The sequence below is a fragment of the Gopherus flavomarginatus genome, chromosome 15 (genome assembly GCF_025201925.1).
Source record: "Gopherus flavomarginatus isolate rGopFla2 chromosome 15, rGopFla2.mat.asm, whole genome shotgun sequence".
In the NCBI taxonomy this organism is placed as follows: domain Eukaryota; kingdom Metazoa; phylum Chordata; order Testudines; family Testudinidae; genus Gopherus; species Gopherus flavomarginatus.
Genome location: NC_066631.1, coordinates 18,280,890 through 18,307,524, shown reverse-complemented (window position 1 = coordinate 18,307,524; position 26,635 = coordinate 18,280,890). Strand labels below are relative to the sequence as shown.

The 26,635-nt window shown below is 41.4% G+C and overlaps 1 protein-coding gene across 14 annotated transcripts in view; it reads left to right on the top strand.

Annotated features, from left to right (window-relative positions):
- FBRSL1 (fibrosin like 1) overlaps positions 1–26,635 on the top strand; it is a 760,769-nt gene that overhangs the window by 535,659 nt on the left and 198,475 nt on the right. For all 14 annotated transcript variants that reach the window (XM_050924090.1, XM_050924082.1, XM_050924093.1 and 11 more), the window contains one exon: positions 4,014–4,043. In XM_050924090.1, the coding sequence (XP_050780047.1) occupies positions 4,014–4,043 (30 nt within the window). The remainder of the gene's footprint in view (positions 1–4,013; positions 4,044–26,635) is intronic.

The following is a 26,635-nucleotide window of genomic DNA, read 5'->3' as shown; positions in this document are numbered from 1 at the left end:
GGCCAGAGGGATCATATAGTCTGAACTCCTGTATAACACGGGCCATAGAACTTCCCAAACATAATTCTAGAGCATATATTTTAGAGAAAATCCAATCTGATTTAAAAATGCTCAGTGATAGAGAATCCACCAGGACTGCTGGTAACTTGTTTCAGTGGTGAATTACTCTTACTGTTGAAAATGTACACTTTATTTCCAGTCTAAATTTGTCTAGCTTCAGTTTCCAGTCATTGGATCAAGTTATACTTTTTTCTGCTAAATTGAAGAGCCCAATATTAAATATTTGCTACTTTATACAAGTGTACTCCTTGTATACGAATCACATTCGTCCTGGATGATTTGATTCTCACAAGCAGTTGATTCTTACAAGCGGCGTATTTTAGTTAGTTTAGGAATGATTTTGTTCCCGTGGTTTTCATCACTATCTGTGGTTGATTCTTGTATCAGTGATTCTTATAAATGGAGTGCACAGTACATAACATGGAACAAATGTATTTAGCTCTTCTTCTTCAAGTGTATTCCACAGTAGGTGTGCGTGCTCGCCATGTGCACCGGTGCTGGAAGTTTTTCCCCTAGCAGTACCTGTGGGGGGGGCGCCCCCCACAACCCCTGGTGTGGCACCTGCCTGGCACAGTATAAGGGGAACTGCGCACTTCTCCCACCCTCAGTTCCTTCTTGCCATCGGTGAAGGTGCGTCGGAACTGCTTAGCTCCAGCCTTGCTGCAGCTTGTCCCCAGAACTGTTCGTGCAGTAGTACCCGTAGTCAGTGTAGTTTTCAGCTTATTCTCAATTACCTCCTCTGCCTGAGGGCCCAGGGTCTGGTGACCTCGTCGGTCAAGGTGCATCTGGCAGCCGTCCCGGCTTTCTATCCCCCGGTGCAAGGACACACGATGTTCTCCCATACTATGACCAGCCGGTTCCTTAAGGGTTTGAACCGGCTTTACCCATAATCTAAGCCCCTGGTCCCACAGTGGGACCTGAATCTGGTGCTTGCTCAGCTTACGGGGCCCCCGTTTGAGCCGCTAGTCACATGTTCGTGGTCTCACCTCATGGAAGGTGGCCTTCCTGGTTATCGCGTCGGCCAGGCGGGTCTCGGAGCTCCAAGCCTCTGTATAATGTGTTTCATAAGGAGCAGGTCCAGCTCCGTCCACACCCTGCATTCCTCCCGAAGGTGGTCTCTGCCTACCAAATGGGTCAGGACATTTTTCTACCAGTCCTTTGCACCAAACATCACGCAACTAATGAGGAACGTCGGCTCCCCGGGCTCAGTGTGAGGGGGGCTCTGGCTTTCTACCTCGAGCGAACCAAACCGTTCAGAAAATCCTCACAGCTGTTTGTCACCTCATGTGAGCGCATGAGAGGCCGGCTGATTTCCACTCAGCAGCTGTCCAACTGGGTCACTCCGTGCATCCACTCCTGTTACAAGCTGGCTGGTATTTCCCTGCCGCCTATTTTAAGGGCATACTCAACGCGGGTGCAGGCCTTGTCGGCTGCCTTTGTGGCCTACGTCCCTATTCAGGACATTTGTAGGGCCGCCACATGGTCTTTGGTTCACACGTTCCTCTCACACTGTGTGATAGTCTCCCAAACCAGGGATGACGCAGGGTTTGGCAGGGCGGAACGCCGTCCCGAGAACTTATGAACTCCTACCCACCTCCAGCAGATACAGCTTGGAATCACCTACTGTGGAATACACTTGAGCAATCGCTCGAAGAAGAAAAGACGGTTACCTTTTCCGTAACTGGTGTTCTTCGAGATGTGTTGCTTGTGTCTATCCACATCCCGCCCTCCTTCCCCGCTGCCAGAGTTTTTCTAGCAAGAAGGAAGTGAGGGTGGGGGTAGCACGTAGCTCCCCTTATACCGCGCCAGGCAGGCGCCACTCCAGGGATCATGAGGGGCACTTCCCCGTACGGGTACTGCTAGGGGAAAAGCTTCCAGCACCAGTGCACGTGACGAGCACGCACACCTACTGTGGAATAGACATGAGTAACACATCTCGAAGAACACCAGTTACAGAAAAGGTAACTGTCTTTTTGCAGTTAACTGAATGGCTGAGCCTTAAGGGCACCTGAAAGTTTAACAAGGTGTATATGTTGGGATTTTCCTGCTTTTCTTTCTTTTAAAAAGGTAAAAGGAGCTCAAAAGTGAAAATAGGGTTGCATAAACCTATAGTGGGCTGTGAGGGGAGGCCTAGGTTGCCGTGGGATCCTGTTTAGCTCGGTAGTCTTATATCCTATTGAATTGCTTACATTTTTATACTTGAAAATAGGCTTGCAGCGCTTCTAGATTTGCACATAAGGTTTAGATGCTGAAGCACTCAATTGACTAAGACTGATCTACCTGTAACACCACATTACCTGCAGAGTCTTCCCAAGTTAACCTAACCACTGCCCATTGCTGCTGATAGATGGATAAGTCTCTGTCCAGCAGCATCACTAAAGAGATCAAATCAGTAGTTAACCAAGATTACCAACTTTTTTGCTTTGAATTCATGTTTCTTCAAAACTGTGACAGACACAAGTGCACGGATGCACGTGTTGTTTTAAAACTGTGGCATTTGTCAGTGAAAGGAGGCTGAAAACCAGGAGAGGCGGTTACAATTTGAAGAAGGGATGGGGCATGTCATTTTTTAAAGAATTTTGAAACATTTGAAAAATGTTTGTTGAAATAACAGCCAAAAAATTATTGACTCCTCCCCGCCCCCCATCCATAAGTCACATAAATTTTTAGACGGGAATATTATTACTGCAAAAAGTTAGGTGAGAATAAGCTTTAGAGTGGAAACTTGTGGCAATGTTAACTATAGAATCATGACTGAAGAATGACAAAGTTCATTGTGTGCTTTGTACTTATCAAAGAATACATAGTCATAGGAGCCTTCTGGCACTTGAGGATGCCACTTCAGATGCCAAAAGGAAGGAGAGATTTGTATGTAATTTCTAAGGCAAACCACAAAAAGGCAAGAGTGTCACAGTATAACTGCATGACGTTTCACAACGTTCCTGTTAAACTGACCTATTATACAGTAAGGAACAATCTTCCCTCTCTGGAGATTAGAAGATGGAGACTAGATGACCTAAGAAAGGGTTTCGTTTTCTTTCTTCGGTAATACAAATGTGCAAATTTCTCACCGCCAGTTTTCATACTTGTGGTGCATGATCTCAGCTTGTTGAGCCCCAATAAAGCGTTTCACAACATGGATTCCCATCCTGACCTCCATTTGCAAATATGTGCTGTAATATCCACGTGGAATCCAGTGGAAACCAGAAGCCCCACAACAGCTAGACATTTCCACTCTGTGTGGGTTTATTTCTATCTTGCAAATGTAAATGTTTCTGACCTGTGACCTATGAAATCCATACACCCCTAAACATTCAGAGCTCAAGTTATCTTGCCATCACTTGTGCAATGAAAATGAAATATTCTCTTTTCAGAAACAGTAAAAGAGTTCACTCTGAACTCCTTAAATAAACACTTTTCGACTTGGGTTCTCAATCTCATTTTAAGATACACTATTCAAAATAATTATATATATTAAATTACCATTATGGGTGCTACTAATCTGATTTAGAAACTGTTGCCACCTTCACAGTTTCCTCATTAAACGACAAAGTGCTTATCACACTAGAGGCATCCACAGTTGTGTCTATACATTTCCAGAGTTTTGGATGAAAAGAGGGCAAGATTTGTGTTGAAATATCCATATGATATCCAGTGGTTATTGCAACACATAGCTGATTGTCTCACTTGATTAAAGCCCACTTTGTGTGTGAACATCTAATTCAACTACGAGCACACTGTATTTTTATTTAAAAAAAGAGAGGAAATTGCTATTTCTTTGCATTTTTTATTTATGTTGGCAATGTAAAATGCATACAATGAAAGTGTACTCTCTGTTCATTGAAATATCTATTAAGCAGCCACCTGAAAGATTGCAGATGATGATGCAGGAGTTTCATTTATATACAGATATTTCATGAAGCCTTTTCTCTCTCTCTTTCTCTAATCTGCAGTGTGACAGCGAGAGTGATATTGACGATAAGGTAAGACTGAATTCCCTTTTTCCATGTGCTTCACTAGCTTGGAAATTCCCCTACGAGAAAAATAAAAATGAATCTAACAATAACATAATATTTTCCTTTAGCCTTCATGTCAAATTTAGAAATATCAGTAACTTGTATCCGCTTCACAAGATGATAGTCTCAGCCTTTGCCCTAAGCTTAGACATGCAGCCGAGCTTTCTGTTCCTAACACAATACCCCTTCTTGATTAATGTGTCAGGGTTTAAGTAGGATGCAAGCCACTGTGTTGGCACTATCTTTTTGTTTCGGAGAAAGACTTCCCTGATAACTCTTCTAGAGCCAATATTTTATTTATAATAACCTTTGAACATGTCAGTTTTGTAATGGGTTTAGAAGATGGACAACTGGTACTGCACTATCTGTGAGGATAGGTAACTGTCAGGGAGTATTTTGTCATGTTGCATGCATATTTATCATGCAGCAATGATTTTTCTGACCTTTTTGTTTGATACGGATGTTAGACAGTGGGAGGCTATAGGAATATGTTTTGGTATATGTATAGGGACTTCTTGTTTCATCCCAATGACCTTCATTCTTGTGCTTGACCATCACCTTTGCAATGAAAACAGACAACCCCTACTGGAAGCAGCAATTGCGAAGTGCTTTTGAACATCAAGCATTTAAAATCTTCAGCATCCCCATAGCCATCTGTTTTAGCAGATATTAGTCTCAGGTTAAACTTTCATCAAACCTTTTCTGTTCTTTGTTTTTCCAGTCCCTTATATCCATGCATGAGAACCAACAACATGCACAGATTCCACTGGATCAGCATTACAAATGTAAAGGCTGAGTTCTGAAATTCCGTATCCAGTTTGGCAGCACAACTGCCTGTAACCATAGGAAGAAGTGAATTCAAGATGCTGCATTGAAAGCTAATGCTAACTAAATTTTGTGAGGGTTGTTTGTTTTTTGGCATGGGTTTAAAACCAGGAAAATGTATGCTGTCCTTAATTTTTTCATTGTATTCTTTTAAAAGTCCACTCAAATATCTAATTTTCCTTGAATGAAACAGCAGATACATTTTGGCAAAAAGTCTTAAACAAAGAGGAATATTTTAATCATGGCTCTTGAATGAAACATACAATGGACATTTTCAGCATACCTTTTTTTATGTTTCTAAGGCTGTCTTCCACATAAGGATAAATAATAACAGAGGGTGGTTTTGGGCAGAGAAACAGATTGAATTTACTCCCCCAAAGCTTGGGTACCAAAGAGTTAAAACATTTCTTACACTGCCCAATCAGAGAAAGTAAAAGCAATCATTTAGAAAACAGTTTAAAAGATCTGCCAGTCAAACCTCAGATGAAGTTGTAAGTGACATGTAGTTTTAGTATACAGCTATGCTATTAATGATTATCTAAATTACACTGGTAGACCCAGCTAGCCTGAGACTGACGTTTGTTAGATTAGGTTTGACTTCACCTTGTAGTGAAGAAATTGAAATCTGAACAACATTGATTAGCTTTCAGAATGTGGGATCTGAGGTTACCTTTAGAGGAAGCAGCATTGTGTTTGGCTGGTAACTTACTGTCCTTTACAGCAAATGAAAGACCATTGTAGCATCCCATACCGTTATTATAGCATTTCATATATATCTGTAATTGGACCATCCAGGCTCATGCATGTTCCAACTACCCCCTCCTTTTAGTAAATCCTACCTAATCAAAGTACTTTCTGTACCAAAAAGGGAGAGAGAGCAATTGTCTTTTTTTATATCTCTTCTCTGATCTGTAAAGACATGAGGCAAGACATCAGTTTCATTAAGTAGGTCTCTGGCATTAAGTAAGGTTGCCTTTTGTGTCCTCAAAGACATGTGCATATAGCACATAAGTATAAGCACCATTATGGCTGAAGTGGAGGGATTTCAGTCTTTCCAATGGCCCTTATAGTGCAAATGCCCTTCATGTGGAATTCCCACTCAATTCATGGAGCACATGGAGAATCAGGCTCTGTTTACATCTGATGTTATACCTAAGTGGACAACTGTTGGTTATAGATCTTAATCCTGCCCTGACTGATGCAAAAAGGAGCTATTAAAATGCTGGCCTGAGTGGCCTCAACAAAGAATACCTTATGGTAGCCTGAGAGATTACACTAGGGACTTGGGGAGTATTTCTACTCCTCAGAACATTAGCAAAGTGTGCCCTCTAATAACATTTCCTGCCCTTTGCAGTCAGTTGTAGGGCTAGACATATGCTGTAGCCCACACACTGCACTCTCTCACGGATAAGAGGTATGGACTCTGCACCTTTCTTAGCATTTTAAAGTGCTGCAGAGAGCTCCTATCTTGCTGCTTGCTCAGCAAGAAGCTCTCTGTGGCATCTTTATGTATAATACATGCACAAATACCCTTTGAACACTAATTAAATGCAGGGCAGCATTTAATAATAAAATACTTTGCGCTTACATAGCATTTTTCATTTGTAGATCTCAAATCACTTCACTAAGGTGGGTTAGTAGCAGCTGCAATCCCATTTTATTGGTGGGGGAATGGGAGGGAGGAAAAATTGTCCACAATTACACAGAGTCAGTGGCATCAGCTGGGAATAAAACTCAAGTCTTCCGACTCCCATTTCCATATTCTATCCGCTGCCTACTGCTTATCCCTTATTTATTTAGCCCATAGATATATAGGTTGTTAGAGCACCCAACATTTTAAAAATGCATACGTTAGAGCAACATTTGTAATTCTTCTTCCCTGTATTAGTAGCTATAAGCAGACACTTCATAGTTTTTACCTTTATGCAGTCACATCCAGTACTCTAGAGGGCAGTGGCATAGGGTAATCAAGTTAGAGCACAGTTAATTATAAAAAAGATGAACCAGAACGGAAGAGTGATATTTATAGTTGCATGAGGTGCAGTCTGCTGGCAGATTGTGACAGTGCTTCCAAATGATGACTCTGCTGTTTTTAAAAGCGCAAAGACTTCAGGTAGGTATATTGAAGTCTGCTAATCCGCCCCTTCTACTTTCTGAGGGAGAGTGCTGCGAATTTCCACCAACCGTTTCCTCAAGCTTCTGTTTCACCACAGAACTCTCCAGGGAGGCAAACGAGGAGATAGATACTTTCTTGCACCCACTTTCCATCCTTTCGAAGAACTGTTTTTGTTTTTTTTTAATGAAACAATAAACTGAGCTTTTCTACCACTGAGAGAAACTAAGAGCTCTGCAAACCATGCATTCCCACAGATGGTAACATGAATTCCATTATTTCTGCCTTATGTTCACTGACGGGCATGGATTTGGACTCTGCCATTGTTAGGAGAATTACAGGGTAGTTTGTGGTAGCTGTGGAGAGTTTATCGCCTTTTTCTGGTGTTGCGGGAAGAGGAGGGGAGTTTGTCTGGTAACGGTATTATGCTATGTTCCAAACCATGCAGTAGCTGCTATGTGAGGCGCATGGTCCATAAACATTGTTACAGAAAATATATACTCCTTTAATAGCAACAACAGCATTAACAGATAGCAATTACCCTTCATTTTCAGGAACTATAAAGTCTCCATTAATTCAAGATTTATGTAGTTATAGCATTTAACACAGGAATAACACCACAGAGAATTGGTTTATACACATGTAATGAGAGAGCTTATGGCATACTTTAGTGAACATTAACATAATAGAGTAATATAAACCATCAACAGTTCCACTTATTGTCTCTTACCTGCTTTAGCATCACTATGAAAAGTGGCTAGCAGCTTGGTAATGTGCTCTGTTAAACGGCGTTCTGCAGAAAGCCAAAAGTCAAGTCGCATAGAACAAGGGAATGAATAAGCTCTGCTCATTACACCAAAATGTTGTTCTGATTTTTTTTAATAACAATGTTCAAGACCGTGTTTTAAAAAAAACAACCTATTTCTTTCTTTCAAAGTAATTCAGCGTTCATGTTCTTTCATTCTTGGGCTTCTGTCTGCTGTGTGTGAAATTATGGGTTGTCAGTTTAATTGTGTGGACGCTGGGTATAAGCATGCTCTCCAAATCAAGGGTTAGATATCAGGCATTTCTTCATTTAATGTGGTGCTAAATAAGACATAGAAAAAATGACATTGTGTTTCCAAGTTAATTAAATGTTCGCTGTGTGTTTATGCTGCAATTCAGTTTTGTATTCTAGCTCTGGTAGGAGAGCTTCAAGTAAGTAATATGTGAGCTTGAAGTGAAAATTAAAAAGAGCATTGGTGGAGTTGCCAAAATAGTGTTTTCACAGTGCACTTTGCAAAAGCACAGTAAGTTTGCTTCAGGCTCCTTTGTAGCCCGTTTGTTAGACCTTATTCACACACCATAATTTAGTTCTTCAAATTCTACTTCACCCTGCTACTGTTATTTACTGGGCACTGACAATGTGTTCAGCACCTTATAAATATATGACGCTTACAGTCCTTGCTCCAAATAGTGTACAGTGTCAGCAGTGCCCAAAGTCTTCAGAAGTACACAAGACATAGAGAGCTAGTACAAGTGTGGGTGATGTAAGAGTCTTGCAAAGGTCATTTTTGAAATGCTTCTTGGAGCAAAATATTCCTGACATATAATCACAGTCTCTTCAGATAAACCTTTGTGAACATTTTTTCCCCCATTTCCTCCACTAATTTCCACTCTGTCATTGATGTTCAGTGTTTACCATCTGGTGAAGGAACACTGGATGGAGAACTCACTTTGTAGCTCATCTGTGCCCCTCCATAGTCAGCTGAAAATGTTTAATAGCAAAAGGGATGGGCAATGTAAATACCCATCCAAATCTATGTCAGTTCCCAAACCAAACCTAACCCTCTGTTCAGTTCTCAGGTTGACTGACTGCATCTTAAGCTTTCATTCTCCACGCGGGTCTTCCTTTGTCCAATGTCTGATGCATCCTCAGTTTTTTGGCTTCTCATTAAAAATATTCTGGGGCACAAATAACATGAAAGCTCCAGACTGCAAAGTGCATTTCACACAAGTCCAGGTGAGGCTGTCAGAACTACAAAACTCTATCTCACAAAAACAGAAGTTACAGATGCTGGAAACTTTTTTTTCCTAGCTTCTTGATTACTTTGTCCAGAAATGAGTTCTAGATATGCTACATTCTGTCTACTAGAGCAGTTTAAAGACTAGGAATGCACAAAGAGCTGAGTCATTGGAGTCTGTTGTATCAGCCCCTGTGCTCTGGAGCCTGGACTGGTGCATGGGTCGGTGTCGAAGTCAAGAGGTGACATTTGCCTCTCCTTGATTGAGAATTCATGTGTCACTGCTCCCCCAAACCAAAATGCAGGAGGAATGTACCTGTTGGCTGGTAGATTCTGCTGGTCAGATGCTGTTTCAACTGCTCCCTTGTGGTTTACAAGATGAGTAAAAAGCTCTTGATAGAATTGCAACAATCATGCACTGTACCAGAGATCATGAATTATTCTGTATATACTATAAAGAAAATTTAACTTAACACGTAAATAACTTTAATGACATTTCATAATATCCTGACTCTATTTACCAGACTGCATTTTTTGATCAGAAACAAGATGTCCTTCTGAACAAATAGATTATGTTGAGCTTTGTAATGCCTGAAAACTCAATTTGAAACCTTCACTCTTTTTTCTGTGCTTTTAGAGAAGTTTGCTGTACTTTCTCTGTATTGCTGGGTTTCCTTTAATTTTGTGTGATATTTTTATTATTACTCATGCATCGTGATTCCACGGTGTGTTGACAGTTGCAAAAACACTTAAAAGGGAAAAATGGCTGAATGAAGATTTAATGAGTTCACTTCTGCGTAAGAATAAGATGATGGGTCTGAGCAGGATGCAGTGTAGGTAAAAGTGGTGGTAAACTCAGCATTAGAAACTTTGCAGCACTTACCAGTGCCCAATGCCAATGTACAGCCATTTGGCATCTGGAAATTTAAAACCATATTGAGCCAATGACTCAGCTTTACCAAACCCCGTGATGTCCCATCCCAACATTGCATTGCATTGACTTGAAGTTTGTCAAAAGTCATAGCAAATATACACAAAAAACATGGTTCCCAAACCTCACAGACCTACTTAAGGGCTCTATTTCTCTGGCCTTTCTCACACCTGTGTCGAAATTAGTTGGAGATCTTTGCCTAAATCTTTGGCAGCAGCTGACTTAATTTGTGGTTTACTACTCCTGACAGTTTACTGGGGAAGCAAAGTGCGCCTTCATCTCCAATAATAAACAGCCCACCCGCCGACACTTTGACAGACTTAATGGTTTTTTATACAAAAATGGACAGACTTAATGTTTCGACTGTAGCGATCATCTGTCCTGATCTCCTTAATGAAATTAGATTAAGTGCACCTGGGAAAATGCTGAGACGGCACATTGCTTTCATCACCTCCTTTAATTTAAAACCAATTTGCGGGGAAAATATTCTCTGAAGCCAAGGGATGCAGAAAGAAAAAAGGAGGGAGGGAGGAAGGGAAGGGGATTTTTAAATCTATCTGGATAGCTGCTGGCAGTTTTAATTCCTTTCCCTGCTGGCAATGTGAAATATTAACAGCCTTAAGAACTGAGAGTTTAAAGACTCACTCACTATCCCTTCTGTCTTTGGTAGGGAGGAAAGAAACAAAACAAAATCTTTACAATCAAGATCACATCCGAGGACAAAGTCATTTGCATTTTAAGGCTTTTAGATTGAGGTGGTTGGGGAAGGAAGTCCTGATGGATTTACAAAGGTTTGCTCACCTTTCCTGCTCTTCAAACATCTGGGATGAATTTCCCTAAAATATATCATTTCCTCTGATTTTTTAACTATGTGGAAATATTCTTTAGTAGTTGCTATATATCTTGGTAGTGATTCAGTTGTCCAGGTAAACAGTATTTTGCCAATGTAGCTGTAAAACCAGATGCAATATGTACAATATAAGATGGCAAAAGAGCTGAAAACTATTAGAAACGTTCCTTGGCTTCATGCTGATGAGAGACAGAAACATGTCTTTTTAATTAAAAAAAAGTTCCAAAGACTAAGCAGAATCCCTTTTCCATGAAGGATTTTTCTTATTTTTCCCACTCTGTCTTCATTGATTGGAAAAGCCCTAAAAATTTGCTGAAGGGCTTTCATAATTGAGCTATAGTGAAAATTAGGCTTTAAGAATGCCTGGGATAGGTTGGAATCTTCCTGTATGAGGAAAAAGATATATAGGTGTTAAACACTTATAGCTTTTGGCATTTTGATTACTCTGTAGTATTGTAGGGTCAACAACACAGAGCTAATTTATCCAGTACCTGCCTCAGCTTTCCATCTTGTTGGATCAGTAGCATTCAGACTATGGGCAAGTAGTTTGCGCAGATTTGAATCTTTTCCAATTCACTTTTATTCAGCTTCGTTTTTCCTACAAGATTTTCATCAGCCTTGGTGTCCTGTCAGGATACCCACCACATTCTGTGTCCAGTATCTGACACAGCCAGTCCCTAAATCAAAGCGTGAAATTCTCTTCCCCAATATCTCAGAGAAAATAAGTGATTTGCCTGTTGTCACACGGTGAACTAGTGGCAGAGTTGGGACTAGAAGCTCAGATCACCTGACTCAATCCTAAGATGTAACCACTTCCTCTACTAATATTATTATTACGCTCTTATTACAAACAGTCTTAGCCAAAACTAATCTTTGGACGTTTGCCTTGTATATATTTATTCTCTTTAAGAGTGACAGGCAGTCCTTGAAAATTAATTAACTTTTAGCTAAACCGGAATACATTTTGGATTTGTTTTGTTTAAAATTCATAATGTTTTTGGGTTACATTGAAAGTCTCGTTCTTGCTGAGACCTTGAAGCTTGTTCTCTTAAGTGCTTTAACATGGCAAGAGTATCAAGATACTGTTCTGATCGCTGTCTCCTTTGAGCTCTAACACACAGTGCTAGAAGAGATAATTTGTGCAACTGCAAGAAATTAGAAGGTTGCTCCGGAAGGAGAGCTCATTTGGTAGAAGTGGCAGCTTCTGGCTGCATGTATCTGTATTTAGTCGAAATCATATTACTAGTTCTTCTCAGCCTTTTGAAGTCTCCATGATTCTTTGAAACTCTGGCTTTGTTTGTGCTTCATATATCATTACCAACAGCCATCAACAGTTTAAGGACTTGAAAATCATCTCCAGCTAGGGCAGTAGGTGATGATGTACAGTGTAAAGCAGATGGAAGGGCAGTGTGCTTTAAGTGGATGAGTAAAAACTCATTTTCACCTACCCCTTTTGACTCCCCACCCCACCCCACCCCACCCCACCCCACCCCATCTAATATATATGACAGTGGTTCTCAAACTTTTGTAGTGGTGACTCCTTTCACATAGCAAGCCCCTGAGTGTGACCCTCCCTTATAAATTAAAAACACTTTAAAATATATTTAACACCATTATAAATGCTGGCGGCAAAGCAGGGTTTAGGATGGAGGCTGACAGCTCGCGACCCCCCCCCCCCACGTAATAACCTCATGACTCCCTGAGTGGTCCCGAACCCCAGTTTGAGAACCTCTGATATATGAGAATGAGGAAGAAAGGGGGAAATAGTCTGTGTGTAAAAGTAAGATATTTATTCTTCATAATGCATATCTTCAAATCACTGCACAAACATCGATTCAGCCGTTCAATAGCCATGTAATTATAGGTATGGTTCCCATCCTACAGATGGGGAAATTAAGGTAAAGTGTCTTGCTCCAGACTACAAAAGCAATTAGAAGCAGAGACAGGAGCTCCTGACTCTCAATCTCCTCCTCCAATCCTTACACAATGCTGCCTCTTGTATACTCTACGTAACAAGTACATTTATTGCTACGTAAATGAGGAGGAGGAGAGATTTTATTTGTACTGTAAATTCATTTGGATGGATGGGCTTTGCTGTAATGCTACCTAAAATTAAATAAATCAGTGTAAATCTAAGGGATGTTTATCTGGAGCTCTAGTGTCCTGTACACTTAGACATGTGCTGGGAGATAGTCCTTCATTTTGGTCGTGCAATCAGTCATTATGGGTTCTTTTAATATTTACTTGAATACCATGCAGCATGAACCCTCCATTCTTGTTTAACCTTATCTTATACACAGCTGAAATGCAATAAAGCATTACTAGGGGTTTTATTTACTCAGATCCAATTTTCCTTAAATAGCAATTTAGTATAGATATTTCTTTCCTATATGTCCTAGAAGAATTGTAAATAATTAGCACTACTCCAGGTGGAAAGAGTGAGCATCCTATAACAATATGACAGGCGGCGTGTGCACAAGGCAATTAATGATTGTATTATAACCCCCCGCTTAAAAACTTTGGGTTTTTCACTAGCTTTCCTGGGTGATCTCTCAGAACTGGATCTTCCCATTTCTCTCCTCAGCTGGTCACACCAGAAGTCCATCCTGAAAAACAGCTTTATACAATTCACCTTAGTTTTCACACTTATCAACATTTTTATTTAAGCAAAGGGCACTTCCCTTTCCTTGAGCTAGTGACAGTTTTGTCTGCTAAGCAATTACTAATGACTAAAGAGATGTTTATGTAAACTGGAAAACTCTCTGTTTTTTCTCTCTGTTCCTCCTCTCTGGCCTTCCTTCACCTCTCCCTCCTGAAAGTTAATTTTCAGGAGGCACACTGGTGGCACTGCAAGTTTTCTCTCTGTAACAACAATGTTGTCGCCAGTAATAGAGAATCGCAAACTGTCAACATTGTATGAAATGGCAGGTGGAAGAGGAAACTGTGTGGTGTGGGAGAGAGAAAAGGATGATGCCTGTAGTGCTGTCTTTCCATACTGAGACATGTGCAAGGAGAGTACACTGCCTGCTAGCTAGATGAATAGATAGTTATTTATAGAGACGCTGTGAAGTCAATTAGACCTAAAACTGATCTGTATTAAAAGTTGATTCCTATTAAGAACAGTGCTACTCTAGCTACAGTTGTATTTGCAAATAGTTGTCAAGCACCTGTGGATAGCATGGTGTTAGCACAGTGTCACTGCCCTTTGTGGAAAGGGATGTTTTTAAACCAGCGTCCTTGCCCAAAACCTTACCCTCATCGTCATCTTGGCAAATTTTTAGCATTATTATTAGTATTGTTGACTGTTTTTTCATTGCTGTCAACGTGCTTTGTGCAAGATGGTGCACAAAGACAGAGACAGTCTTTGCCTAGGTGATCTTATAATTTCTAAACACAATTCTCACCTGTTTGGTTTGTGTACATAATCTGTGTTATAACCATGATTAAAAATGGTTCCAGAGTTATAAACCCTAGTGTGGCAGTGGCTAGGCCTTAATTTCAAGGTTTTCCCCAAATGCTGGTTCACGTTCAAACCAATATCATGTAGTGCAGATAAATGACACATTCTGGATTGGATTAGGCAGGGTAGGACACAGAGCCAAACCCTGATATCCTTAATTAGACTCTGATTTAGCAATCTGGATTTCCCTGTTCAGCAAAGTACTTAAGCACATGCTTAAGTCCAACATGTCTAAATTTAAGCATGTGCTTAAGTGCTATGCTGAATGAAAATGGATTTAAAATTACAGTTAAATGCTTTGCTAAACTGGGGCCTTAGTTCTTACTCAGCTGAAACGTCACTGCATGCACAAATTTGTTTAGAGTAAGGTGCATAGCAGGTCCAACACTTTGGTGTGGTTCGCTTTCTTAAATTCCTCTACTCTGCAATCCTTAGTTATGGCTAAGGTGACCACCTTTTCAAAAGGCAAAAGCGGAACACATGCAGGTGCCCCTCCTCCACCCTTCCTCTTCCCCCCAGCCCGTGCTCCTCCTCTTCCCCCGCCCCCGCAAGGCCCTGCCCCCTGGCCAGGCCAGAAGCCAGAGCTAGGCCGTGGTAAGAACTGCCCAGGTAGCCTGGGCCATTGTGAGTAGCTCTGGACCCTCCACCTGCTGTGGGCAGGTGACCGTGGAAGCCAAAAGCAGCGCCCGTCCCCCCGGAGCATGCCGCCCAGGGCAGATGGAGGTTCCGGGGCTAGGCAACTCTTACCCCGGTTCTGGCATGGCCAAGGGGCAGGGCAGAGGGGGAAGAGGAAGAGCAGGTGCAGGGCCTCGTGGTGTTGGAGGGGTGTCCTGAGGTCCACCTCAGTCCTCCGCCCTCCAGCCCCACAGACACACACACTGGGAAGAGGCTGGTGCTACCCCTGAGCCTCAGGTGGCGTGGACTGGCACCATAGGGAATCTGGGACAAATGCTGTCCCAGAGTCATTCAGCCCAGGATTGGGACTTGAACTTTGCATTTCGAGACAGTCCCACCCTTTTTATGGGCCTGCTCAGCACTTGTAACTCAAGCAAACTCCTGTTCATTTTGCCTACCCAAAGAGTAGGCATTCTTGAGGAAAACAACTTTGCCTGAAGATCCCAGAAGAATCAGGTGATAAAGGAGGTCAAGTTTGATGCCTAATTCAGTAGACAATGTCCTTTTAAACATTATGCTCCTGTTACCCTTTGTGAACTGAACTCCAGAGTTCCTCTAAGAATAACAGCATTGATTGAATCTGGTGGGTTATAAAGCATTTCTCGTCCTCGCTGATTCATATTCCAGAGCACAAACTTGGAGAAGCCAAGAAAAATGCTGGCCTAAGTTTGGAGAGAGTTTTGTTTGGAGGCTTAAAAGCCTATATTTGTTTTACAGACCTCCCCCTACCTTCCCCCCCTCAAGATCACAGTTAGCCTAAGTTTTATGGAAAAGCAAGTCAGCCAGAATGCAGGGATCTGAAACAGTTGCTGACCAGATCTTGATTTATGTGACAGTTTCAGTAATAAAATAATTATTTGTCTAACTCTTCCTGATTAGTCTGAAGAGTCCTGCCAACCTTAAGAGGCTTGACTAGTCAGGAAACCACTGGCATTTTGGCTGCTTTTTTTGTAGGGCTGCAATATTATCTGCAATAATTTTTCATTTATTAAGTTTGGCATTTCAAAATAACTCACTGACGTGATGTGAACATTTTCCACACCAGCTATAAATCTTTTACGGAGAAATTTACAAAAACAAAATGACTCCATATTGCTTGCAGATGTATTCTGTAAAAATAATTGTATTTCACTGGATTTTAATGTTTCTGAGCCTTTGTAAACATAATGCCTAAGTGTTTTTATTCAATAAATGTGACCCATTCGGTAATTGCTTGCACATTGCAGTCCAGTAAATAAGGACCAGATTTTGACCAAAATCTGTGTAGCATTTAAGTTGCTTAGGTCACAGCCCTAGGGGAGAGATGGTGAGAAACTTGTGTTTTCAGACATAGAGGACTGTGGCTTCAGGAACCAAGACAAATAAGCCATTTCTCTTTAATTAGTGGATTCCTGCTTTTAGGCAAGGTTTTCTTTTTTTCTTAGTTCAGTAAGGCTGGGAATTTCAAAGGAGGCAAAGGATGTTAGGCATCCAGTCCTGTTGACGTTTTGTGGGATTTGGGGTAACCTAACTCCCGCAGGTTCCTTTTAAAATCCAAGCAAGACAAGGTTGTCTTCAAGTCTTTTTGTGGAGTGTTCTTCAGATAGGAAACACCGTAAAGGAGAGAGTAAAATAAATGTGTGTGTCTGCACGTGCACACATGCATAGGACAAAAAGGTGTCTGTTCCAGCTAAGTATGCCTTTCATTTTTATATGTTTTTGTTTTAAAATGTTAGCAGCACTAGAGCCCTCAACGAAGCAAAAAGGATGGTTTGAATAAGCATCTTGTAGCCTTAAGTTTGGGGAAAATGTCAGTTTAAAAAAAAAAAGGCCACAAATAATTAGATATTGCATGCTATGCAAGAAAATCACCATACTAAGCAAAAATATTCCAGAAATAAAAGTCAAGGAAAAACAAAACAAAACCAAACAAAAACCATATGGACTGTAATTCCTGCATGAGATTTGTTTGGTACAGTCCTAAATGGAAGGCTTCAATCAGTTTGCAGATAGCATTGAGGAGCTCTTATCACAGTTTATGGAAATTGGTATTATGAGAGAGATTTCCCCTGCCCCCATTGGGGTGGTACCCCAGAACCTTCTTGCAAGGTGCTGAGTCTCCTCACTTCCAGTAGAAGCTCAGCAAATGGGACTTGAGGGCACCCAGTAGTATCTCATAGGATCAGGCCCCATGAGAGTGAAGGTGCTGGGTTTCATTGGAAGGTGATATCTGCCATTCTCCAGACACACCTATCAAGACAATGGGTGAAATCTTGGCCCTGTTGAAGTCAATTGCCACATTCTCACCAACTTCAGTGAGGCCAAGAGTTCATCCAGTGTCACCAAGAATATGCCACATCTCCCATCCCCTGCCCCGGCACCCTCCTCTGCCACAGGCATCATTTAACATAGAAGAATGTGAAGTCTTCCTTTGTATGCCAGTGAACAGATCAGAAGAAAGTATATTGCTGTCTCATATTGCCAGCCAGACATGGTGATCCTGTCCTAGCTGGAAAGCTATCAGGAGTAAGTTGATACAAGAAACTTTAACTTTGTGTGTATCAATCCTTGACCCTGTGCTGCTATTAAAAAAAAAAATGTGTGACAACAGCCCTCTTAATCATCAAAGACCATCCCAAACTAAACCAGCCTGTCTCTGTCTAATTTCTTCCCTCCCTTCACCCCTAAAACTAAAACCCTCAAGATACCCCACATGCTGTTTTTGCATGTAATTAAATCATCCTAGGTAATCCTTGTCTGGTGGTCCTCAGTACACAAATGAGGAGATTGGAGTGAACCTACTGGCCAGATTTGATTCCTGTGCAGATTAGCTTTTTCAGAAAGGCAGCTGTAATGTTTCCAACTCTGTCTTCTGGGGTATGGCTTCTGATGGCAAAAACAATTAAATAGCTGTTGAGTTTCCAACTCTCAGCAAACCACAGGAAATGGTCATTCTGCACAGCAGCTGCCCTCTCATTGGAAAGGTTGGAGATGATGCATGGAGGGAGCTTCCTGGAATAACTTTTTGTGATCTGAACTTGCACGGCAAGTGCTTAGATAAGGGTCTGACGAAGTGGGTATTCACCCACGAAAGCTCATGCTCCAAAACGTCTGTTAGTCTATAAGGTGCCACAGGATTCTTTGCTGCTTTTACAGATCCAGACTAACACGGCTACCCCTCTGATACTAGATAAGGGTTGGGGCTTGCGCTATGCAGTGATGTAGAAGACCCTATAGAGAGTGGTGAAATCAAGCATGGATGCAGCAGGGATCGCTAATGCTCATCTAGCATCCAGCAGTCAGAGCTCTTCCCTGGGCAGAACTCTCTGTTGATGTCTACTTTGTGTTTGGAAGGTGGGGATAACAAGGCATTAGACAGAAGCAGAGAGGTGAAAGAAATAGGGTGTTAAAACCAGAAATAAAGCAAGGAGCAGCCAAATAATCTTATTTGTTATAGAATGTGGGAAAATGAGTGCAAAACAGGACTGACTTGCATCAGAAGCATGACCAGAACTCAGTGTAAGTAGCACAAGTGCTATGGGATTTCCTTTAACTGCTGTAAGACAAAAAAATTAGCTAATGAAGCTAGCATAGTATCTTTTTCACCAATGTTACAGAATTGGTCCTATGTCCATTTGCAATAGGCTCTGATCTTGTTGTGGATATGCATTTCTCACTAGTACTGTGAAATTTGCATATAATCTGGCTTCAAGGAAGTAGAATAATTTGCATGTATTATCTGAGACATTTATATAGTGCTATAAATGCACATAGTGGTTTGCAAAGCATAGACAAACACAATCTCCATTCCCAAAAACTTGCAGTCTAACACATATCTTACAAGCTAACATAATAGGGCTGGAAAGTTGAGGTGCCAGTTTGCCTAATATGGGAAAGCTTGGCTGTTGGTACAAGACTGTAATTTTGAGTTTGGAGTATTTGGCTGTCATTTCCCGTTGCATCTAGAAATTCCCTTCTGTTACTGGTTCATTTTTTAAATGTAGTACCAACTTCTGCTTTTAAATCTAAACACAGATCTGTTTAGTATGATCAGACTTTTTCTTAAACACTGAAGATGTTGGGCTTGCTCATTTTTGTAAAAGATTTAGGGTTATAATGCATGGCATGAAAAGCACCTTAGAAGAGAAAATGAAGGTCATTTAGTACCGATCCTTGAATATCGGGAACTGTACAAGAGTCTGTCTATGGAGGCTATAACATTTTTCTATGGAGTGAAATGGAAAGTTTTGTATAGCCCTGCGGTGTGGGTGGGATTTGTTTTGTGGGTAGGTAGGTTGCCGTACATTATCCAACCGCTAAGTCAGTGAGACCAGTGTGAAAAACAGGGACATACCAAAGACATTTTCTCTCACAGGATTATCCCTCTAGGGAATTTTATATGTTAAGAATTGCCATGATGTGTGCTCTTTATTATGTTTCTCAGCATACAATAGCACTGTTGAAAGCCCTTGTCATGGTATAATTCCCACTCTGAACCTTAGCATCCAAAAGATGGGGTACCAGCATTAATTCCTCTAAGCTCAATTACCAGCTTAGTACTTGTAACGCTGCCACCAACCAGGAATTCCAGTGCCTGGTACACTCTGGTCCCCCCCAAAACCTTGCCCGGGACCCCCAAGACCCAGTCCCTCTGGATCTTAACACAAGGAAAGTAAACCCTTTCCCTCACCGTTGCCTCTCTCAGACTTCCCCTCCCTGGGTTACCCTGGAAGATCACTGTGATTCAAACTCCTTGAATCTTAAAACAGAGAGGAAAATTCACCTTTCCCCCTCCTTCTCTCTCCCCCTCCGAGACTCTCCCTGAGAGAGAAAGTAATCCTAACATAGAGAGAAAATTAACCTTTCTCTCCCCCTTCCCTCCTTTCTCCCCACCAGTTCCCTGGTGGATCCAGACCCAGTCCCCTGGGGTCTCACCAGAATAAAAAAAAAATCAGGTTCTTAAACAAGAAAAGCTTTTAATTAAAGAAAGAAAACACAGTAAAAATTATCTTTGTAAATTTAAGATGGAATATGTTACAGGGTTTTTCAGCTATAGACACTGGGAACACCCTCCCAGCCTAAGTATACAAGTACAAAGTAAAATCCTTTCAGCAAAATACACATTTGAAATCCTTCCAGCCAAATACACATTTGCAAATAAAGAAAACAAACATAAGCCTAACTTGCCTTATTACCTCGTACTTACTATTTTGACTCTATAAGAAACTGTATCAGGGAGATTGGAGAGAAACCTGGTTGCATGTCTGATCACTCTTAGAACCCAGAGAGGAGAACAACCAAAAACTAACAGCACACACAAAAACTTCCCTCCCTCAAGATTTGAAAGTATCCTGTCCCCTGATTGGTCCTCTGGTCAGGTGACAACCAGGTTCACTGATCTTGTTAACCCTTTACAGGCAAAAGAGATATGAAGTACTTCTGTTCTATTAACTCTTACTTATCTGTTTATGACAGCCCTTCCATTCATGTATTATCTAATCGCTGATATCAGAGGTAAGTGAATATAGGCCAAGGTCCTAACTTGACATATTTCCAGGCAAAAGTTTTGCACCCCTGGAAGGAGAGTCTGTTTCAAATTGAGCGTAAACAGAGGATTTGCCTCACTCTGTGGCCAGGAATTCAAGTACTGAAAAGTTTATTTGGTGAATCTGTTTGTGAGTGGGACAGTTGGAGCTGAAAGCATAGCATAGGTTACAAAAGAAATCCCTCTAGGGTTATGCTGGAAATCCTATACAATCTATTCTCCTGAGTCAGACATCTTATGTATAATTGTCCCCCAGACAGTTGAAGAATGATGAACGTAGGGGTTGACGTGAAGGAAGGTGTAGAGTACAGTCATTTTATACAGTAGCCATGGTTTGTAGTAACCTCTGTACACAGGGACAGAGGTTTACAGCAATGAATTATCATTAGAAAAAATACCCTGGTTGATAGGCTATCCCTGTAGTCTGATGTAGATGTAGGTGTACAAAATAAGTTCACATTGGAGTAAATGAGTTATCCAATAAATCGCTGGATTGGCCAGTGATAGTGAGTGAAGCTTGCAAAGCGCTACTGCTTTCTTAATTGCTGCTTTCACCTCCTAGTAGGAATGGAGAGGTGCTGTGAAATGACATTCACACTAATAGGTTCAAAGGTGTTGCTCATGAATCCATATTTCCCTGCATCCTTTGGGCATTCTGTGCCACACGGTAGGCTTTTTATTATTATTATTACTTTATTTATTTTGTTTGTTCCTATGATTTACTTCTACACTCTTCCAAAGCTGTTGCTGCTCGGTAAAAGATGCTTGCATTTCTGTGTATAAAGTTCAGTGTTTTCAAAAGTGGCCACTGGTGCAGAAAATCCTGTCCAATCTCAGCACAATTTTTCCTTAACACAACATTTATCTCTGTCATGTGCAACTCCCTTCATTCCTTTCGAGAAACTTCTAATGGATGAGCTTACTGTGCATCCTAAAAACACATTACCCTGGTTTATTTGTGGAAGTTGGGAGTGAGGCACCTGTTGTTCCTCCTCTTATCACCACCCACTGAAGTCTTTTCCCTCTTTCCAGTTGTTAGTGACATCTAAAATTCAGCATGCCTGACACTTTCCATTATAAGGCCCTGTTTTCAATTGCTTATAACTTTGGCAAAATTTTATCATTTGGGATTAAATTTCTCTTGCTGGTTGTCTGCCTCAGGTGGAATTACTTTGGATAATTTCAGTTAAACTGGTTCAGCCATTTCTTAGAACTAGATTGTGAAAAAATACATAGTTTTGCCAATGTTGAAAACTGTTTACAACCATTTCATTAAAAAAGCTCTAGTGCACCTGTGCTTTGGGACATGGACTTGAAATTTGTCAGAGGTGACCCACTGGTGGCAGGGATGTGCCGGTTGCCATTTCCATGTCTGCCAAAATTTGGCCATGTTCTGAGCCCCTGAAACTCTGTTTGCACATGCTCAATGGAGTTGAGCCTTGTTAGAGTTTGGCAGCTTATAAGACTCCATCTTTACTGAGTGTGCTGCAGAGAATGAGTAGGACTTTGCTTGCAATTGCTCCTCCTGACTTCTGGGGACCGTAACCCCGGCACTGAACACAGGAACTGAGAGCAGGGAAACGATCTCTCTTGTGCTCTCAAAGAGCCTCTTACTGGAATCCAGGCAGCTTGGATAAGGAGCAAGCAGCCTGGCTGGATGCAGCAAGATGATGAGCTGGGTCTGATAGGATGACCAGGGCGGAGGGGACTTAGAGAAGGGGCTGCAGAGAGTGGGGGACTAGGATGCAGTCCGTAGGTGTGTGGGGTTGAGAGACTAGCACTGGGACAGGGAACTGGGATAAGACATGGAGTTGAATTTTGTTAAAAATATATTATGTAAATTGGGGGAGGGTGACAAAAGCTTGCTGTGAATAGGGGAATGGAGGGATTGCAGGGTGAGCAAGGAGAGCTACTGATACTCAGGTGGAGGGAGTGCAGTCGACTACAGGCTGGGAAGCAGGGGACGGTTCCATTGGTTCCTACCTGCTCCCTAGTCTGATCATAGATCTGCAGCAGTTTCACCAGCCCCTCCAGGTCCTGCTCTCACCTACCCGTGCCCCCCATGCACAAGTTTACATGGGGATGGAGTAGCCACAATATTTACTTTGTGGCAGTGCTAGTCCCCACTGCCCTCCTCAGTTCTGGCACCCCCGGTGTAATTAAAGACTGTGCCGTAAATGCTTAGGCAGAAGGAGGCCAAATTGAGGTTGCATGGACAACTTTAAATCTGTGATTTTCTCACTTTTGAGTGCTTGACTTTGCAACCTTAATAAAGGTCTTTTAATACTATACAGTTTTTTGTATATAATTATTTGTGTTATAGTGACACACAAAATGGGCTGTGCTCCAAAAAAGAGAAGAGTTGAATTTGGGTGAGCTAAGGAAAAGAGACCTTAGCACGGTGGTTCTCAAACTTTTGTGCTGGTGACCCCTTTCAAATAGCAAGCCTCTGAGTGTGACCCCTCTTATAAATTAAAAACACTTTTAAGATATTTAACACCATTATAAATGCTGGATGCAAAGCAGGGTTTGAGGAGGAGGTTGATTGCTCGTGGCCCCCATGTAATAACTTTGCGACCCCCTGAGGGGTCCCGATCCCCAGTTTGAGAACCCCTGCCTTAACAAATGGATGTGTCCTACTACGGAATCTTAGTTCACAGAACTGAAGTTTTCTATATGTAACTTGTATAAAACCACAATTTACCAAAACTCCCCTCCCCTTCTATGGTAATAATGGGAAGATTTATTATTGTTATAGGGAATGAAGCAGTCTCCTGAAGATCAAGTTGTTCTCCAAATCTCACAAACTGTTTTTTATTTATGAGGGATTTGCCAAACTAGTTCACAGTTGTAAACTTTTGTTAACTGTAATTTAAACATCGATGATTAATTTCAGGGGTGATTCAGTTCCTTTAAAATAAAAATGTATTTTTAGTTAACTGGAAGGAAGCCTGCCCCATGTACTAGGAGTAGAAGAATATCCACCTTTCCCAAAAGCTAATGAATGGCCTGAATACTGTTAGTTTAATTAATCTTTTGACTTTTTGCTCTGAGTTCCTCTGTTTTTCCTTTTTTCACAATCTCTCCTGAGCAGAACTTGACCCTCCAAAAGTTTTTAATTGAGCTTTCAGCCCCTAATATTTTTTGCCTTATTTCAAATCAATCCAGTCTTGCCCATCCCTGATATTACTCTTGCCTAGAGCCAATATTAATTTCAGAGAAACTGCGGATCATATTGACTGAGCATCTGTGAAGTGGTTAGTACATTTTAGGGGAACTGGTTCCAGTATGAAGTGCAAAAGGCCTTGAGTTCAAATCCGACACCAGGAGTCGTTGGCTTTGAAGTTACGGCAGGTGTGCAGTTATGAGAACTTGAATAGAACAGATACACTGATTATACATTACAGTTACCAAGATTACAGTTGAAATTAGCCTATATTTAATTCTCTACTCTAACCTCACTAATTTGCTCTAATGACCCATTGCGAACAATTACATTTTTTTAATTAGTAAGCAAACAACCAGCATAGCGTAGCACAGCTATGCATAGCAGGGATGAAAAAAAACAGGCTTCATTCATTTCAAGTATAGTTTAAATTATTTATGATACTACTTGTAAATTAGTAAATGTTCTGGAGTATGTCTATTACAAATAGTGAAGTGTTGGTAACAGGAACATTGCAAAGCTACTATTAAATCGTTGGTAAGCAGTGGGAGAGAGGGTGTCAGATCCTGGGTACTCCAGATTAGTGGAATGAGAATTATCATCCTGCTTTTTAAAATAAATGCATCATCAGGTATTTGTGGTCAGCCAGGATAGATTTACACGGGTCCCAGACACCTGTATAAGAAGAGTCACAAAATCTGTTCTTGGAATAAATGACAAGCTGAGACTTCCCCAAAGCCCTCCTTAGATTTCAGTATAAGTGAAAACAAATGTTCTGCTGTAAATAACCCCCAGGTGAATACAATTATTCTCTTCACAGCTCTCAAACATGCTTCAGGCTAGAAGGGCTCCCTGAAGACTGAACTTAGCATTCTGAGCCAAAGGTCAGGGTCAGGTCACTCTGGTCCATTTGAAATTTGGCACCTAGTACATATGGCAACTGCATCATACCAGGGGCTAATTTGCCAGATCAGACTGCATTCTTTTGTATCACTCTATGCCTAGCCGTGGTGTCAGCCCTCTCACAATTAAGTGAAATATAGACCGTCTAAGGCCCACTTCTAATGCCATCTATCTTCAGCTGCTGAGCTGTACTGGACAGGAAGTAGAGCGCCATCCTCTCCACAATGATAACACAGAGAGCTTTTCATTTCAAAGCTTTTTTCAGCATCAGAGGCAAGACTGTGCCTGGCCCATGGGTGAGCATGCCAGGAACGTGATGCTAGCCTCTGCAGAACGGAGCACAACCCGATAACCTTAAAGGAGACCAGAGGCTGCATCCTCTTCCATAACAGTGCAGTGATTGTCCAGGAGTTCAAAAGAATTTACAATCTAAGCAGAGAGATGATGAGTCGAGGAATATGGGGCATGAGACATGGTTTCCAAATGCAGGATCATGATTTAGCTGAGTTATCCTGCTCACTTTTATCGCAATTTACCCTCTGTTACATTATCGCAAACTCTGGGGAGTAGGGAAGGTTATGTGTACATTACAGACTTCAGCCAGCGTAGCTGTGTCGGTCAGGGGGCAAAGAGGAGAAGTTTATGGCCACATAGGTGTGCCAGGAAAAGCCCCTCGTGTCAATGCAGTTATACTAGCAAAACAGCACTTTCATCAGAATAGCTTGTTTCAGTGAGTAGGGGATAAGGTGTTGGAATAAGCTATAGCAGTAACAGTGCAACTTTGCCAATATAAGCCACGGCCACACAAGGCGTTCTTTGCTGGTTTAGTATACTGGTATACGTATACTGGTAAACTGCTCATTCTGTTTCTCATTATACCCATTCTTAAGGATGGAAAAAAGGAGGCACAGGGAAGTTAAGTTGAGGACAGTCACTGTCAAAGATGAGATTAGAATTCAGGAGGCCTTGACTTCCAGTCCTGTGCTCAGGCCACTAGAAAAAGCTTCTCCCTTACGTAGTCATCTGGATGTTTTCAACTTTTTGGGGGAGTAAAGATGGAGGGATGTGAGTGAGAGAGAGGAAGACTTTGGAGTGTTCAGCGAATATTTGGGGCCTCAGCTTACTTGCTGCAATTAGTTGGAGTCGCTATTTAACCCCTCTTTGTGCAAGGCGTGCCGCTTTGATCTTCTTAAAGAAGCAGTGCTGGTCAGGGAAGTGATACTACACAACATACCTGGGAAAGACAGTCCATAGCTTTCGTGCCTCTTTTCGGAAGAGGACATTTCAGATTTTTAGCTTCTATTTTCTTCAGTCCTTGGAGATAATACACATACAGAGAATGCTGTTGTTTTATGAGACATGTTGGTAACATGTTTGCTGCCAAGATCTGGCATTTCCTGATACAAAACCAGTGCCTGAAAGTTGCTAGCTCCAAGGAGTTGTGATTAAGACAATTGTTTTCTCTACAGAATCCTAGTGTGAACAGAGTTTCTGTGTATTGTGTTCCAAACAGGATAATGCTGTGTACACCTTTGCCCTCTGCTTCTGCTGAGAGGTCATTTCGCTTGATTTGTAGTGCTGTTGTCTGCCTATTAAAAAAAAAACAAAACATGACAGAACGTTCAGTTGTTTAACCTTTAAAACCATTCTTGCTAGTCGCTGTTCCCTGTGTCAGCAAGATAGGGATGATCTTCTGAGCAATGAAATCTGGGGGCAGGATAGGACTTTTCCACAAAAGGTCATGTTTACTTCTACTCCGTCCCTATCCAGGTCTGATCATGTGGGGTGGGAGGGAATCTACCTTGCATTTGAATGACTGAAGTCTCCTACAACAGCTGGCATAAATTTCTCTCAGATTAACTGAGCGTCAACCATCCACTGATAGTATTAATATTGTGTTCTAATAGCACTGAAGAATTTTGGGCTAACCAGGCTACTTGGAGCAAATATGGGCTAAATTTTCCCTAATTCGGTACAAATAAAAACTGAACCAAAGTTTTTTGTAAAAAAAATGAGTCTTTGACCTTTCCTAATGCACAGTCTGCATGAGTAATCACAGCTGTTACTTCTCTTAGCTTGATTCTTTTCTCCCTTATTATATTTTTTAAT